Here is a 16,475-nt window from a genome sequence, read left to right as displayed (position 1 = left end):
ATAACAATTCCCAGCTTCAATCCCCTTAGAATAATAAGCATCCCTTATCCTGTGCGCTCATAATTTTTGGCAATAATGGGGGAGCAACAATCTTGGGATTCTTAGGTGGCACCAGTCACATTATACTCTCAAAACCCAAAATGCACATGTTCCGAAGTAAGCGTTCCCCAGGACAATCAAGTTTAATACCTTGTGTTTGCGATTCTGTCCCTCCACTCTTCTGACAGGAAGTCGCCTCTCTCCAGCTGAAGAAAAGAAAAAGAAAAGTCTTTGGCACAAGCATTCTTCCATTTTATTATCTTAATCTTCTTAAAATCCATCCCCATATTTAAAGTTTTTCTTACTCATTTGAAGGAGTCTGCAATATTGGTCAGATATGCGTTTAATGAAGTTAAATAGCTTTGGTTTATTTCAGACCTTCATGGTTCATAGCTTTACACTCTTACTTTCAGCCCCAGGACGTGCTGCAATCCAAAACGAACTGTGGTAGAGATAAACTAGCCATGGGATAACACAGTAAGTCATGGATGTGGCTGGCATTCAGCGTTGGAAACAGAACTCCCCCGTGTCAGTTAGCCGGTCACCCATCTCACAATCCGGTTACGTTCTGCAGTGTTTGCATGTAGCGGCCTGAGCTAATCGTTTAGTCTTTTCATTTCTAGATGCAGACAGTGGGTGTCCAGTGCGGGCAAGGGTGATGTCATCCGGCCATGCTTGTTTTCTTAGCTTCTTCTGTGCCAAGGTCCTGGCACTTCCCTTTCTTCCACCCCTGTTACTGTTCCCGTCTTCATGCCTCCATGTCAGTGGGTTTCACTCGTCTACAAGTACACTCCCTCCCCATTTCCCAAGATGCCCGGTTTAGGGGCCAGAGCACCGGCCTTCATTGGCGGGAGCTTTTATTTACTTGTTTTCCTTAAGCCTTACCTGCACGGACAACTCTTCGTACACTATGAAGCCGCAGGGCTTTTCCTCTCCTCTCGCTTACCCATGGAGGGTCGTGTGCGTTCCCATTGCTCTTCAGCAGAGCTGAAGCCACAGCGCTGTCGTTGCACCGAAAGACCACTAGAGGGCACTGCACGATTTAAAACGAGAGCTACACCTCATACTTTTCGCTGGTTATGAACAGGAAAGAAGGGGGTGGAATGGACACTACAAAATGGCCGGGCCACTTGCCTGGCGACTCAATAATTTGTTAAAATTCACTTAAGTCTTGAAACACAAACAAATGACAAACGGGTAGCATTGTTGTAATCCGAAGCAGTTTTGAGTGCGATTTTAGAAATGAGAGACTAACATAGGACTGAAATAACAGATTAAGTAATTCCAGTACAACCCAGGAGCCTATTCCATGGGCAGACAGGGCCCAACCCTCTTGTCAACTCAATACCGGCCAACCAGAGAGAAAGCAGGTCACTCTGCTAACCTGCCGGATGCCATACTGCGACAAGGAGGACACAACAGAGAAAGGAAGCCCCAAGTGGTCCAGGAACTGAAATATATTCATAATGAGTTGAAAGCGGATCAACAGTGAGCATACTCAAAACATGAACAGGGTTCATTCAGCATATTCAGAACATGAAGGATGCAGGGGACAAGCATTTCTCCAGATAAACACCTGGGCCCGGGACTGAAGGAAGAAAGTCTGGCGCTAGTGAGAGATGAGCTGATCTGCTCCACTCGAGCAAGAAGGTGGGCGGCTTCGCCCGGGACACACCGGCCGCAGGTGCGACCGCCCAAACACAAGACAAGAGGTAGCAGAAGAGGGAGGCGAACAATTCACCAGGGGGATCACATTTCCAGGAGCCCACAATGGTCCCAATGAACCATGGAAATTCATGATTAGAGGTTGAAGCAGAAAAATACACTCAAGCAAGTGATTCACACTTAATGGTCCTTTTTAAAGCGAGTCCCAGGGGACGTTAATAGCCATATGCGCCTTCTGTACACCAGCCGAGGACAGGCATAGAATCTAACCAAAGCTTAGGAGGTTCAAAACTGCTTGCAGTTCCTAGATTAGTGACTTACCCAATTAGAAACATTTGAAACATCCACCCAGAGGAACCAGCAGGTTCAATAGACTTGTATTCCATGTGGATATTCCCGGTTTTGGTCTGTTGTTGAGAAGGAGGACGGGGCATGTGAATCTACTGACCATTCCCATTCCTAACATTTTTCAGTAGCATGGTTTGAAATCAATAAAGTTGCATATTATATTCGACGACTGAACACTATTTACCTGGAAGGTGACAATACCTACTCTGCGGAAATCCTTTATTGCAAAAAAATATATATCTTAGACTCACTTCCCTGCATCACAAAAACACTTTTTGTGACTGGTACTACTTCACACTTAGGAGGATCAGTCTCATGGATGGACATCCACTGCAATATGTACCAGTCTCTCACAGCCATCATTACTTTAGCACAATCTGCAGCAAACTCAATGCATCGAAAACTTTTGGTTTAAGTCACCCAACAAAGTTATGCATGTATTGCAGTTTGCTGTGGAGGGCGCCGGCATAGATCGCAGGGCACTTCCTGTTTGGGAGGTGGAGCCACTGGGCTGGTTAGCGTTCTAGTGCGCCCCCTATAAATTTGCATGGTCGGCTCGCCACGCAGAGGGCGCACGCTGGCGCGCCAAAGGCGCGACAAAGGCAAGCCCGTCTGCGCCACGACTGGGCCAGGGATGCTGACTCGCTTAATACAACTCCACAGGTCATGATCTTTTACACGAGAGGCCCTTCTGGACCTCCGACCAGCAGTCAGGGCCTGCCATCATACCTGGGACCCTGAGGTTCTTTCAGGCAGGTCACCCCTAGGGTGCATAAGCTGCAATGTAAATTGAAGGCTGGGACATAAGAACAGGATAGATTCCACTGTCCTTAGGCCCCTCCCTATTCAGAGGGTTGCACAGGGTTTTCTTATAAATGCCAGATCGATGGTAAAAAATAAGATTGCATTCAGAGACTTTGTCTCAGCTAGAAAGCCTACATGGGTCTTTGTCACCGAAACCTGGGCAACGGACTAGTCAGGCCCGGATCTGGTTGATGCAATCCCCACTGGCTACTCGATGACCAGACTGGACAGAGTAGGCCAGCGAGGGGAGGGTTGGGAATTCTGTATAAGGACGCCCTCATCTGTCGCTCTCAGACCCTCACCTCTCCCTCTGACCCGTATCAGGCCTGCTATTTTTCAATCAACCTCCACCCCTCAGAAAGCTTTTCCGGCCTCCTATGTTACATACAACCAGGGCCTAGGTCTTCTTTTAGTCAGGACCTCAGTAAAGTGATAGAACCTTTCCTTGTGAGAGCTAATATTACCCTTCTGGGGGACTTTAATCTCCGACTTTTTCCATACTAAAATCTCAGAGATTTATGTCTCACTAGAAACAGCTAATTCCTTTATCAGTCCGGGCTTTCCAATCCCCTCCCCTCCAGGAGAGAATTTGCCTAGGGGGCCGACCCCGAGACTTCTCAACTTTCACCTGAGATAGTGGACAGGCTTCTTGATAGGGTCAGCTCAGGCTCTCCCTTGGACCCTTGTCCTTTTAAGGTGTTTAAAGCCTGCCGGGAAGCTGTCATTCTCCATCTTATGGAGGTCATGAACCGGGCCATCTCTGAGGGAGTCTTTCCCTCCGCGTGGTAGACGGCGATCGGTAAGCCTCTTTTACAGAAACCCTCCCTGGATCCTGGACATTTGAAAAACGTTCGGCCCATTTCCTTATTGCCTGCCCCTGCTAAGATGCTGGAGGCTCATATAAATCTCCATCTCAGCACTTATTAAAGGACCACCACCTTCTGGACAGATCTCAACACGGCTTCAGGAGACATCATAGCACGGAGACTGCACTTACGGCAGTCCTTAATAGCATCCGCACCCAGGTTGACTCTGGCCATACCACTCTTCTGACAATACTGGATCTCACCGCAGCCTTCGACACCTTGTCTCCCCATACCCTGGTTTCCAGACTGGGAGAGATCGGTTTTGAGGGCCCGGCTCTGAGCCTCCTCGCCTTCTTTCTCTGTGAAAGAGAACAGAGGGTGAAGATGGGCCAGTTCCTCTCTGCTCCCAAACCCTTGCATTGTGGGGTTTCACGGGGCTACTCTTTAAGCCCCAAGCTTTTTAACATTTACGTGGCCCCCCTTGCAAGCGGGGGGAGATCATTTGGGCTGGAGGTGTTGTCATACGCGGACGACACCCAAATAATGGTCTCTATCACTCGTATAGTAAAGGACTGTGCCGTCAACTTCAGGAACTGTATGGAGGCAGTTTCCCAATGTATGGTGGAGAATTTCCTGAAGTTGAACGGAGAGAAGACCGAGGTCCTGATCTTTGGGAAAGATCAGGAAATCTGGTCCAGTGAGTGGTGGTCATCCGCGCTTGGGGAGTGCCCTTGCCCGGCCTCTCATGGGAAAAATCTGGGTGTGATAGTGGACCCTGCCCTCTCTTTAGATCTTCAGGTAAAAGGACCGTTTCAACCTGTTTCGATATTATTAGTACCCTCAGGAAGATCTCCCACTATCTTTCCCTTGATGCACGTAAGCAGGCCACTATGGCATTAGTGTCTTCGAGACTGGACTACTGTAATGCCCTTTATATGGGAATTAATAGGAGCCTTATCCATCGGCTCCAGATGGCACAGAACGCAGCAGCTAGGCTGGTACTGAATCTCCCTAGACTCAGCTCAATCAAGGCCGCACTCAGGAGCCTACACTGACTTCCGATGGACCGCAGGATCACTTTTAGGATACTATGTCTGACCCATGAAGCCTTTTATGATGCCGGCTCTGAAGACATCAAGTCGCTTGTCCAGTATTATATTCCCAGTAGAACCCTTCGATCTGTTCACAGAAATCTTGTTGTTGTCCTTAGATTTCAGAAGGTCAAATGGGGGCGTAGAGCTTTCTCCACGGCTGCGCTCAAACTGTGGAAATCTCTCCCCAAAGAGATCTCTGGCCAGGCCTCTCTTGTTGTTTCGTGAGGCCTTAGAAACCTGGCTCCCCCCCCCCCCCCCCACCTCTACTTAGTTTTATTTTCCCTGTGTCCGGTTGCCTCGTACCAGCGCCTTGATGCCCTTGGGCTAAGTCTGCGTGTTACAAGACTACATTCATTATACATTATTCTAGACAAGAGAGCGCACTCATGTAGGTGCTGTATCCCATGATCCTTCAGTTTGAAGGAGTCGAAAATGTAATTAACTTTACAGTTAAAAGATTATAATTTAAGTATTCGACCCTTAATTTCACCCTAAACCATACGATACTCCTTGAAGTGGAAAGTGAGATGGTTTAAGGTACAAAAGAAGTGTCCCTCGACGGTGGCAGAGCCTCTCCTCATAAAAAATACCTTGCTGCTGGATTAAAAAGGCCACATCAGGTGTACAACATATTTTATTAATTATTTTACGTAGCAATTGATCGGTAACATCTCAGAACTCAGGTCCATTTGAAAAGGTTCTAACAGTAAAAGCAATTTAGAGTTGAAAATGTGATAAAGCAAATTACTTAAGATCGGATGGCACACCCGATGTAGAAAAAAAATGAATGCAACTTCCGGAGAGGTTGTGAAAAAGTTTAGCATCAGGTGAACACAAATACCTTCATTATAACAAGAAACATTTCTGGTGAATGCAGTTAAATAAAATACGAAAACCAACAAATGGGTAAAAATGTGGATTAACTTGGGTTGCTGATTTTCCGAACACAGCCGAACAGAAGCAAACCAACAGTTCTTCAATTTGACGAAAAACTAAAATGGAAAAAAACACCAATACTCCACATATCAAACAAATACAGGATGGAGGACAGAAAGTAAAAAACAAAACTCAAAATTTGAAACTATTAGGAATTTAAGACCTAACCAACACCCAAAAACCCACACATGAGGGGAGTTTGGGGGTAAGAAGGGTCTCTGTAGTGTTTTTGTGTCAAAATAGGGGACATGGACTGAATAAGGAAGGGGACAAAAAAATAAATAAAAGAAAAGCGGGGGCGGTAGTTTCGTGGTAAGGAGCCATCAGAACAAAAAATGGTTTATGGTGAACTACCTGACCCTCACAAGAAGTCACTGGGGAGCGGGTACAGCAGTTGCACGGTCAAAAATATTAACAAGAGGAGAAAACTTACAATTCTCAATTCTCGAATATAGTTGATAAATACTGCACCTGGATGGAAAACATGGTCGAAGTATCCAGATAAATGTTATCAGTGCCGGTTTTCCATAGCCCGGCACTCATCAGCCCAACACACAGCCCTGCACATCACAGCAGAGGTGCACGGGCCAACACAGTCTACAGAGAGGGCCTGACTGCACAAAACACGACTCCAATGCTGGCTCTCTGGGGAAGAGGCTAAGGTCCGAGACATCACGGGGAATGGAGGGGTTTCTGGCTTGAAGTGAAGGCTTCGGAGGCAGAAATGCAAGGCCGTGCCGAGCGATCTATGGGAGGCCGTGCTGGAGATCTACACAGACGGCTCAGACAACAGGAGAGCGACGCACGGAGTAACTGAAGTGCAAACACTGAGCCTGCCCTCCCTGGAAGTCAATCAATCAATCAGTGACACTTATAAAGCGCGCTACATACCCGTGGGGTCTCAAGGCGCTGGGGGGGGGGGGAGCCGCTACTGCTCGAACAGCCAGGTCTTCAGCTTCTTCCTGAAGGAGAAGTGGTCTTGGGTCAGGCGCAGGTCGGTCGGGAGGGAGTTCCAGGTCTTGGCGGCCAGGTGGGAGAAGGACCTTCCTCCTGTAGTCGCTCTTCGGATGCGGGGGACGGCGGCGAGGGCGTGGTTGGCTGATCGGAGGTGGCGTTTGGGAGCGTAGAAGTTGACTCGGCTGTTGAGGTAGCTCGGGCCTTGGTCGTGTAGGGCTTTGTGTGCGTGGGTGAGGAGGCGGAAGGTGATTCTTTTGTTGACGGGGAGCCAGTGAAGGTCTCGCAGATGTCCGGAGATGTGGCTGGTTCGTGGGATGTCGAGGATGAGTCTGGCTGAGGCGTTCTGGATCCGCTGGAGTCTCTTCTGGAGCTTGGCGGTGGTCCCGGCGTAGAGGGCGTTGCCGTAGTCCAGTCGGCTGGTGACGAGGGCCTGGGTGACGGTCTTCCTGGTCTCGGTGGGGATCCACCAGAAGATCTTCCGTAGCATGCGTAGGATGATGAAGCATGCCGAGGAGACGTTGTTGACTTGCCTGGTCATGGAGAGGGAGGAGTCCAGGATGAAGCCCAGGTTGCGTGCATGGTCTGTCGGTTTGGGTGCGGTGCCCAGGGCGGGAGGCCACCAGGAGTCGTCCCAGGCGGAGGGAGAGGAGCCCAGGATGAGGACCTCCGTCTTGTCCGAGTTCAGTTTCAGGCGGCTGGTCGTCATCCACTCGGCTACCTCTTTCATCCCTACGTGCAGGTTGGCTCTGGCGGCGGCGGGGTCGTTGGTCAGGGAGAGGATCAGCTGGGTGTCGTCGGCGTAGGAGATTATGCTGAGGTTGTGTTTGCGTACGATGGCCGCGAGGGGGCTCATGTAGACGTTGAAGAGGGTGGGGCTCAGAGATGATCCTTGGAGGACGCCGCAGATGACTTCGGTGGCCTCTGACTTGTACGGTGGTAGGCGGACTCTCTGTGTTCTCCCGTCGAGGAAGGAGGTGATCCACTCCAGCGCCTTGTCCTGGATTCCGACGTTGCTGAGGCGCCGTACTAGGGTGCGGTGGCAGACCGTGTCGAATGCCGCGGAGAGGTCTAGGAGGATGAGGGCCGCTGTTTCTCCATTGTCCATCAGGGCTCGGATGTCGTCGGTGGCGGCGATGAGGGCGGTCTCGGTGCTGTGGTTGGCTCGGAAGCCGGACTGTGAGGGGTCGAGGGATCCGTTCGTCTCGAGGAAAGCGGCCATCTGCTTGTTGACGGTCTTCTCGATGACTTTGGCTGGAAACGGGAGGAGCGAGATGGGGCGGTAATTCTTGAGGTCGGTGGGGTCCGCTGTTGGTTTCTTGAGTAGGGCGCTGAGTTCGGCGTGTTTCCAGCTCTCGGGGAAGATGGTGGTGTCGAGGGATGTGTTGATGATGTCTCGCAGGTGGGGTGCGATGACAGCGTCGGCTTTGTTGAAGACGTGGTGAGGGCAGGGGTCGGTCGGTGATCCGGAGTGGATGGAGTTCATCGTGCGGATGGTGTCTTCGGTGCTGATCGGGGTCCAGGCGCGGAGGGTGGTGGTGGGGGGTGGTTGTTCGGTCATGGTGTGCGTTGGTTGGTTGTTGAAGCTGTTGTGTATGTCCGCGATCTTGTTGTGGAAGTATGAAGCCAGGGAGTTGCAGAGGTCTTGCGATGGGGTGATGTCGTTGTTTCCTGCGCTGGGGTTGGAAAGCTCTTTGACGATGTTGAAGAGTTCCTTGCAGTTGTGTGCGTTGTTGTCCAACCGGTCCTTGAATGCTGTTTTCTTGGCGGCGCGGATCAGCTGGTGGTGTTTCCGGGTGGCAAGTTTGAAGGAGGTCCTGTTGTCCGGTGTCGGTTCCCTTCTCCAGACTTTCTCGAGGGCTCGGCAGTTCTTCTTGGAGCTCTTGAGTTCGTCGGTGAACCATGGGGCTTTCTTGCTGCCGGGTCTGCTGGGCGGGGTCCTCAGTGGGGCGAGTTCGTCCGCGCAGTTGCTGATCCACTTCGTGAGGTTGTCGGCGGCCTGGCTGGGGTTCGCTGAGCTGGCAGGAGGGTGCTGGCTCAGGGAGGTGGCGAGCTGGTCTGCTGTGATCTTGTTCCAGCTTCTGCGGGCGGTCTGTTGCTGGTGGTGGTGGGTCGTTGTTTTCTTGAAGGTGAAGTGGACACAGCTGTGGTCCGTCCATTGAAGCTCTGTGGTGTGGCTGAAGTTGATGTCCTTGCTGGATGAGAAGACAGCGTCGAGTGTGTGTCCGGCGAGGTGGGTGGGGGTGGACACCAGTTGCTTGAGTCCCAGGTTGGTGAGGTTGTCGAGCAGGGTGCTGGTGTTGCGGTCGTTGTTGTTCTCCAGATGGAAGTTGAGGTCTCCCAGGAGGATGTAGTCAGCGGAGGGGAGGGCATGTGGGCTGACGAAGTCGGCGATGTCCTCGCTGAATTGTGTGCGTGGTCCAGGGGGTCGGTAGATCAGGGTGCCTCTGAGGGTGGTGTTCGGGTTGGTGTGGATCTGGAAATGCAGGTGTTCGGCGGTGGTCAGGGAGTTGTCGGTGCTGGTCGTGAGACGGATGGTGCTCCTGTGGATGATGGCGATGCCTCCTCCCATCTGGTTGGCGTTTCGGTCCCTCCGGACGATCTTGTAGCCCTCTGGGATGGCGATGGCGATGTCGGGAGCTGAAGAGGCGTTCATCCAGGTCTCCGTGAGGAAGGCAACGTCTGGAGCTGTGGTGTCGAGGAGGTTCCAGAGTTCGATGGCATGTCTGTGGATGGAGCGGGTGTTGAGCAGGATGCACTTGAGGTGGGTACTGCTGGTGTTCGGCTTGGTGGGTGCTGGTGCGAGGCAGGTCCGGATGCAGGTGAACTTGCAGGCGTGGCAGCTGAAGGGTCCGTGGGTACGTCGTGGAGAGGCTTGATGGCATTCTGGGAGTCGGCCGGTGTTGAGAGCGGTGAGGGTGGCGGCGGAGTACGTCAGGCGGGTCGGTCGGGGTCTTCGTGGGCCAGGGGTCCTGGCGCTGGTCGCGATCCGGTCGCGGACGGGCGCAGACGGGCTTACCTTTGGCGCGCCTTCGGCGCACAAACGGCGCACCCGCTGCGCGTGACCGCTGCGCGTCCGCACGGTCGCCATTTAAGGCGAAGTGCGCGGGTGGGCGGAGCAGCTGGGAGGCGGGAGCGGGGAGGGAACAGAAGAGAAAAAGGGGCGGGGCCAATGTCGGTGGCGGGAAGCGAGAGCGGAGGGCGGCGAGGTAGGCGGCCAATCAGGAAGGAAACTGGACACGGCACAGGGGATACAAAGAAATTAACAGGCACAAATTTAGGGCAAAACAAATAAAAACGGCAAAATACGCGAGCAGACGGCAGAAACAGACAAGCACAAATTACGGACAAAACAAGGAAAAACAGCAAAATACGCGAGCAGACGGCAGAAACAGACAAGCACAAATTTAGGGCAAAACAAGGAAAACAGCAAAATACGCGAGCAGACGGCAGAAACAGACAAGCACAAATTTAGGGCAAAACAACTGGGAAACCAGAGGGGAGCGACCACGGCGTCAGCGAGGCAGAAGGCAGGCAGAGGGGAACACACGCAGCAGCTGGTGGCCGTGCGGCGCGGGGGTGTCCCACAACAGAGAGGGCCTGACTGCACAAAACACGACTCCAATGCTGGCTCTCTGGGGAAGAGGCTAAGGTCCGAGACATCACGGGGAAGTGTTTCACTATTAGCATTCTTGGGTTTAGTTTTAGTTTGTATAAACAAAGGAGAACCTGTGCGAAAGGGCAGCCACAACGTGCACAGATGGGACACGCTGCTAACCACGAGCAGGGTCCATGTCCTGCCCGGACTTTTCTGTACTCCGAGATGTGGAAGAGCAAGCACAGGGTTACAACAAACACTTCGGACCCATCCATGCGAACTATGTACATTTATAGTAATTGCAAATCAGCAACTCAAACTCTTTGTGCAGTGACTTTGATTAAGGATTTGTAGCCTTCCTTCACACCCAACCACGGGGTGTGGCGAACACCCCGTCTGCAGCAAAAATGCCTTCCTATGTGAGAAAGCAGGAGACGGGCGCGCTTTCGGGAGCAGCCAATGACTGGCCCCGGGCACCGCGGCTCCTGGGTTTCATATTCAGAATCCGCGCAGAGGCGGCTTTTCATCGACTTCTGACTTCAGGCACTTTGATCGGTTCCATTTCGGCGGTGAAAAGCAGGAAGTTCTTGTTATTTTATTTATCTCTTTGCTCCCCCCCCCCCTCTGGGTCTGTCTGCCCCCACCCGCGACGCTCCGCCCCCCAGGGCTTTGCGACATGTGCACCTCGCATGGAGCCTGCAGGCCGGTGAGTGGCGCCGAGGGCCAGTAAGGGCTGCTGCCGGTACTGTTAGTCTTCCCTGGGAGGGGGGGTGCATTTGTTCAGAAGCGGTAAATGCGGAGGAGAGCAGCCATTTCCAAGATGCCGGGGTGTGTTTTCCACCTGCGTCACCTCCTCCCTTGGTTTCTTACTACCAGACTCCAGCAAGCACTCACCTGCTATCTCCAATAACTCATGGCTGCCGCCCGCACCAACACCAAAAACAAATCTCCAGGCAGCCGAAAGCCGCGTGCGTCTTGCGAAGCTTCTCCGCGCTCCCTCCCTCAGTGTTACCCAGGGGCCGGTCGGTGCTCGCTCCCCTGAATGGCGGTGCTTTTCCAGTAATGTTGGCATCATTGAGAAAGGGACCCTGACATCATACATATCAGGAACTCTGTTCTTGATCGAAGTGTCATGTTGAGTTTGTATGCGATACATTTTTTTACAATGTGAGATGATTTTTTTCAAGAAATTGTAAGTCATCAAACCCTTCCCAAATATTGATTGATTGATCCTATATTAATTAATAGCAAAATAAAATTAAACGTGACTTTAAACGGAAGGGCAAGGCTTTAAGTGGGCCGGGTCCTGCCGGTAGTTCTAAAAAAGAAGGTGCTTAGGCGGCTCCCTATCGGGCTCTCCATTTTTGCCCTCACCTTCAGATTGAAACAAAAATCAGAATTCTGCAACTGTACCAACCTTCACTCCCTTTGATTTTACTTCAGAGACTCGCTATAGTTCTTTCAGTCTCATCATTTCAGAGCTGAAGCATTTACAATATTCTATACGCTGCAGTTGTTGCTTTATCTTATGTAACAAACAACCATTGGCAAAACCAATAGTCTTGACTTGTTGTAGGTGTAATTTTACTTGTTGTATTATATATATCTGGATGGAATGACAAACAGAAAATACCAGCCAGGGACCACACTATGCTAAAGACAGATTTTTAGCTTATTTTTTAAGCCACGCCATAATTGCAGCAGCCGGCCCCAGATGAGGAGGACTGCATGAACTCCACCACCCTAAATACTTAACAACTTCAACAACTTCTAAGGAAACAGACATTCAATGTATGCAAACATGGACTATTCGTAAAAATCAAACAAATTAATTTGCATTAAGCAAAACCTGTGAATACGAAACTAAAACAGAACACCCATTTCATTCATCTTCGAGCAGTCGGGATTGGACGGGAGGTTGCTAGGGCTGATGCATCCGGATTGAAAGGGTGAGCTTCAGGCTCCATGCACAGAGATATGCACATCAGGTTAGCAATCCGGACACCTGTACCCTGTCCATGCCTCTAGTTTCATTTATATGTTAACACCTGGACTGCTGTTCGATGTCTGTCCTATATGGGACAGACAGCTATGCAGTCTCAACGCGCCCTCTCCACTCCCTTCAACGCATGTATTTACCCAGTGTAGTTGAATGCACCGGTCCCGTTTCCTTTCCGCAACTCTCCTTCCAGAATACTGAACCTCAAGCCTTCCTGTCGGTGCGGTCTCCGAGCCGTCATGGCAGCTCTGCAAAAACTGCCTCTTATTTGTCCTGGGTCACTGGAAGATCTGAAAATGGAGCCAGATGGGGCCAGTGACCCAAGAGCCCGCTTCCATGTGTATATATTGGTGCAAAAGCAAGAAAGAGGAAAGCACCGCAGTATTACAATGCTGCCCAACTGACGGAGCAGCCAGTGGGCACAGATATAAGAAAAGAGACAAGAGGTGGGGCGAAGCATGTAACTCATGGGAGCACGTCCTTCTGGAGATCATGGACATGGGCAGCTTTACATGTGAGAATGTTTTTATTCATCCAATGCCATGAATTAAAGGTCCTGGTTTTAAAAAATCGTAAAATAGTTGCCTTTCCCTGGGAGATGTGCAGTTCCAAGCACTGTGCAATCCTAGCAAGAGAAAGCCAGTTGAATTGCATTATGTCAACGAGAGGCACATTTTGTGCTAGGATGCACTAAATCTGGACATTATGACACGCGGATTTCAGGGACAGCCCAGCAAGGAGGCTGTATCCAGGTTTGAATTCCGGTATTCTAGAGACTAGGTTCGTGAAGTCATTTTTATTTGTTCAATTTTATAAGGAGACCTGCTCTCACTGCTTTCTCAGGAGACGGGTACTGTCACAGGGTGAGAGGCCTGCAAGCCCATGGCTTGTTATCAGCCGCTCCACAAGTTTCCCTTGCTTGGGGAGTGGGCGGAGGCAGACATATCTCTCTACTTTTAATGTTTAACAGGGTTATCTCTGCTATGCACGCTAGGTGTGCGTAGGAAGGTTAGCTTGTTCTGTGCCAGAGAGTTTAAAAAGTAGAGCAAGTTTACTTTCCTCTTCAATATACCCGCTGCAAAGAGAACATTGTTGTCTTTCACAGGAGGCAATCAATGACATACATATCTCTCTCACGGTCATCATAAAGTGTTACAACTCCTCCACCCAGCTAAATGATCCCTGTAAAAAGGGAACCTTTGGACTTTGTGCCCCTGTCTGCACTCCGATCTCTTTCTGCCAGACCAAAGATATAGAATACAAATTACTCTCCAGCAATTGCATTTTCTCTGTTGATTTGGCATTATGTACCTTTAAAGCACCCAGAAAAAATGCAACTTGAAGCTACACTGCCATAAAAACCATCCTACCACACACAGAGAGCAAACATTCACAGAAAATAACTTTAAGGCAAATGGAGCACGTTATTCATCAGCAGCCTGGCCTCCCAATAAAACCCACAACATATGGGGCGGAAGATAGTGGTTAAAAAGTACTGGATATAGGCTCTACATTTACATTCAACTGGAGACAAACTAGACCTGCATCGTGGCAAAAACTCTAAAGCACTCTCCATCGCTCTGAGATGCACAAAGAACAATGAATGCTGCAAAACAGCTGTATCGACAAGAAAGACACAGATTAGAGGAACAACTGATACGCCCAAGAGCATTTCAGTAGCAGCGAGTGGGTCTCCCTAGTTCTCTTTCTCTAAAGAATGCACGGATGTTCAGGTGGAAGTCTTGCAGATTCCCAGAAGAGGGGTCTGTGCATGGAATGCATACGACTCTTTCAGGTGCCTCCCACTCCAAGGACACAAAGGCATTGCTCAGCCTATCACCAGAAACGAAGTAAGCAGCAGTGTACCACAATACGCCAAAGCAATTCCCATCAGAAGGCTAAGAGTACCAAAAAAAACCATTGGTAATGCAACAGTTTCCCTCGTCAGGAGGGCGAATGCATGCTACAGGGTTTCAATAGCTTTTTTGTTATTTTTCCATGGACAACCAGAACCGCTCAAGTAAATCGGAGAAAGAAACAAATGAGAGGCGACAATTCCACTCACTGAGTATTCAGCATGCTTTTTCCCATACCACCGCATCCATTTTCGGAACTCTTTGTCCATCGACTGAAAAGGGAAATAAATACAAATCGAAAAGCAGTTAATATGATGGCTTCCGTGAAGTGACGGTTAAAAGTACAAGATGGTTCACTTTAGACAAATGGCACTCTTCACTGCTTTGCCTGCCAGGCACAGACAGCCAATACACACATCTTACTATCAATCATACGAGAAAGCAATATCATGTCCTCATTACTAGGGGCATCCAAGTATATTTCAATAATTATTTTACCTCCAAGAAAAGTTTCATTGCAAAAGTCTAGGAGCTGTGTTGCATTTTTTGCCTGTCACAACAGCAGGCGGGGTGCCGTGTTAAGGCAGAATAAGGTGAATCAGAAAGTGTATTTACAGTTATAGCAACACATTAATCTGGATATTGGCTGTTATGAACCCCAATCACTCACAGCTACACAGTGTTGTTGGGGAAGTGGCAGATGATGACATGGGGTCCAAACCATGCTCACGACTCCAGGAAGACGGATTTGTCCATTCAGAATGGCAGCTCGTGTGCCCAGAGAGCATCTGATGATGCAACTATCACAGATAGGGTGGACCAACTAGTTCTGCAAATGCTTGCCTTCACATTCAGTGGCAGCAAAGTAACTATAGGCCTCAACAGGCTTAGTTAACATGCACTCTAGGGTACCACACTACTACGAAGAGGCATTTTCATGGAATATATATGTTGTTCTTGACACATTTCATGTGTGTCTGTAGTAAAACACTAATACCAGCGACAATTCAGTCTAGTTCACAAGGGTACGTATTGCTCTAAGTATCCCAGCGGTGCACCAGGCCTGTGCATCCACTTTCTGCACTCGAAGGGCACTTCGGTATTACAGAAGGGCCTGCAGAGGCTTGTGTGGCCCCTCCTGTAACACAGATGAGCCCACTGCTGTTAGAGGTGCACCGGTGTGATCTTGAAAGAGGTGCCCTCTTTTGCATGGGGCCTGGTCCAATGCAAATGATTAAACACTGTGCCTCGTCACTGCACTATGGGTGCTCCTTGAAAGGGGGTGGAAGGAGATATCATGGACTCTGCAGGCATCCCCCTCCATGAGGGTGAAGTGACTAACTGCACCCGCCTGCAGGGGTACCTCAACCTCTTTTCCCAACACAGGCCACACTGCCACCTGCAGAGCTGGCAGCTTGAAATAGCTTGCCATTTACTAATGTGCTGTTCCCAGCGTATCAGCAGGTTCAGGCCTGCACAGAAAACAGCACACTGCCCCATTCTGGCCTTGGTGCACAGACATAAGTGTGTGCCATGGTGTAGAGTGGGACGTGTGTCATGAGCATAATATGGTGCCAGGTGTGCATAGCTGCTTGCTGCATTTGTCACATAATGGCATACCTCATCCCTCTTAGTTAGACACAGTGGTAGGGCTTTACTGAGCACAAGTTACTCAAATACACGCAAGGTGTGGTATACCTCACCTCTGCATACTTGGCCGGAATATCAGCCTTCTCAATCCCATAATGATGCTTGCAACCTGTAGCTGCTGCGACCTGAAGCACAACTTGTCCGACCCCTGCAATAAAGAACAGCTAAAAATGAGTGGTGGAAAAGGCTAGTGACCCATGCAAGAGCAATATAAAACATAAAATTGTCAAAGCAAAAATAGCAATATTAAATATCACAGGGAGATCCAACTCTGGCAGGGTGCACAACAAGAAGCCCAGCATGTGCCACCCGCTAACAGTCATTCCCACTAGTTGGGGTTGGCATCAATTGTCGTAATTTACAGCAACAAATCCAGATGATCGCTTTGAGAGTGAGGAAAGCTATTCTCAAGTACGCTCTTTGGTGAGCACACATTTTTTTGGCATTGCCAAACTGCTACAATTAATATTTCCAGATTGTGCACATCTTACCAATCTAAAGAATGGAGCGATGATTCACTAAGCCACAATTTAACACTTCAATTTGTAACGCTTCCATGTCAAGTTGGAAGCCTTCATCGCCTTCTCAACGTACCCTTTGACTGCCTCCAAAAATATCTAGTTCCTCATGATTTAACCTTCCAGAAGAGCTTGCCAGGAAAAGACACTCCATCATTACACACTGGAGAAGCCTAAAGAGTGGGAACTAAAAGAGACTCTCCACTGC

At 49.8% G+C, this 16,475-nt stretch overlaps 1 protein-coding gene across 2 annotated transcripts in view; it reads right to left on the bottom strand.

The window, feature by feature from the left end:
* The window catches only part of DOT1L (DOT1 like histone lysine methyltransferase), a 293,403-nt gene that overhangs the window by 170,612 nt on the left and 106,316 nt on the right, over positions 1-16,475 (bottom strand). For both annotated transcript variants that reach the window (XM_086947182.1, XM_086947181.1), the window contains exons 6-8: positions 15,803-15,897; positions 14,309-14,371; positions 190-245 (exon numbers count right to left, since the gene is read on the bottom strand). In XM_086947182.1, coding sequence (XP_086803308.1) covers positions 190-245; positions 14,309-14,371; positions 15,803-15,897 — 214 coding nt within the window. The remainder of the gene's footprint in view (positions 1-189; positions 246-14,308; positions 14,372-15,802; positions 15,898-16,475) is intronic.

This window comes from Lissotriton vulgaris, chromosome 12, assembly GCF_964263255.1.
Source record: "Lissotriton vulgaris chromosome 12, aLisVul1.2, whole genome shotgun sequence".
Taxonomy (NCBI): domain Eukaryota; kingdom Metazoa; phylum Chordata; class Amphibia; order Caudata; family Salamandridae; genus Lissotriton; species Lissotriton vulgaris.
This window is presented reverse-complemented; position numbering and strand designations above follow the sequence as displayed.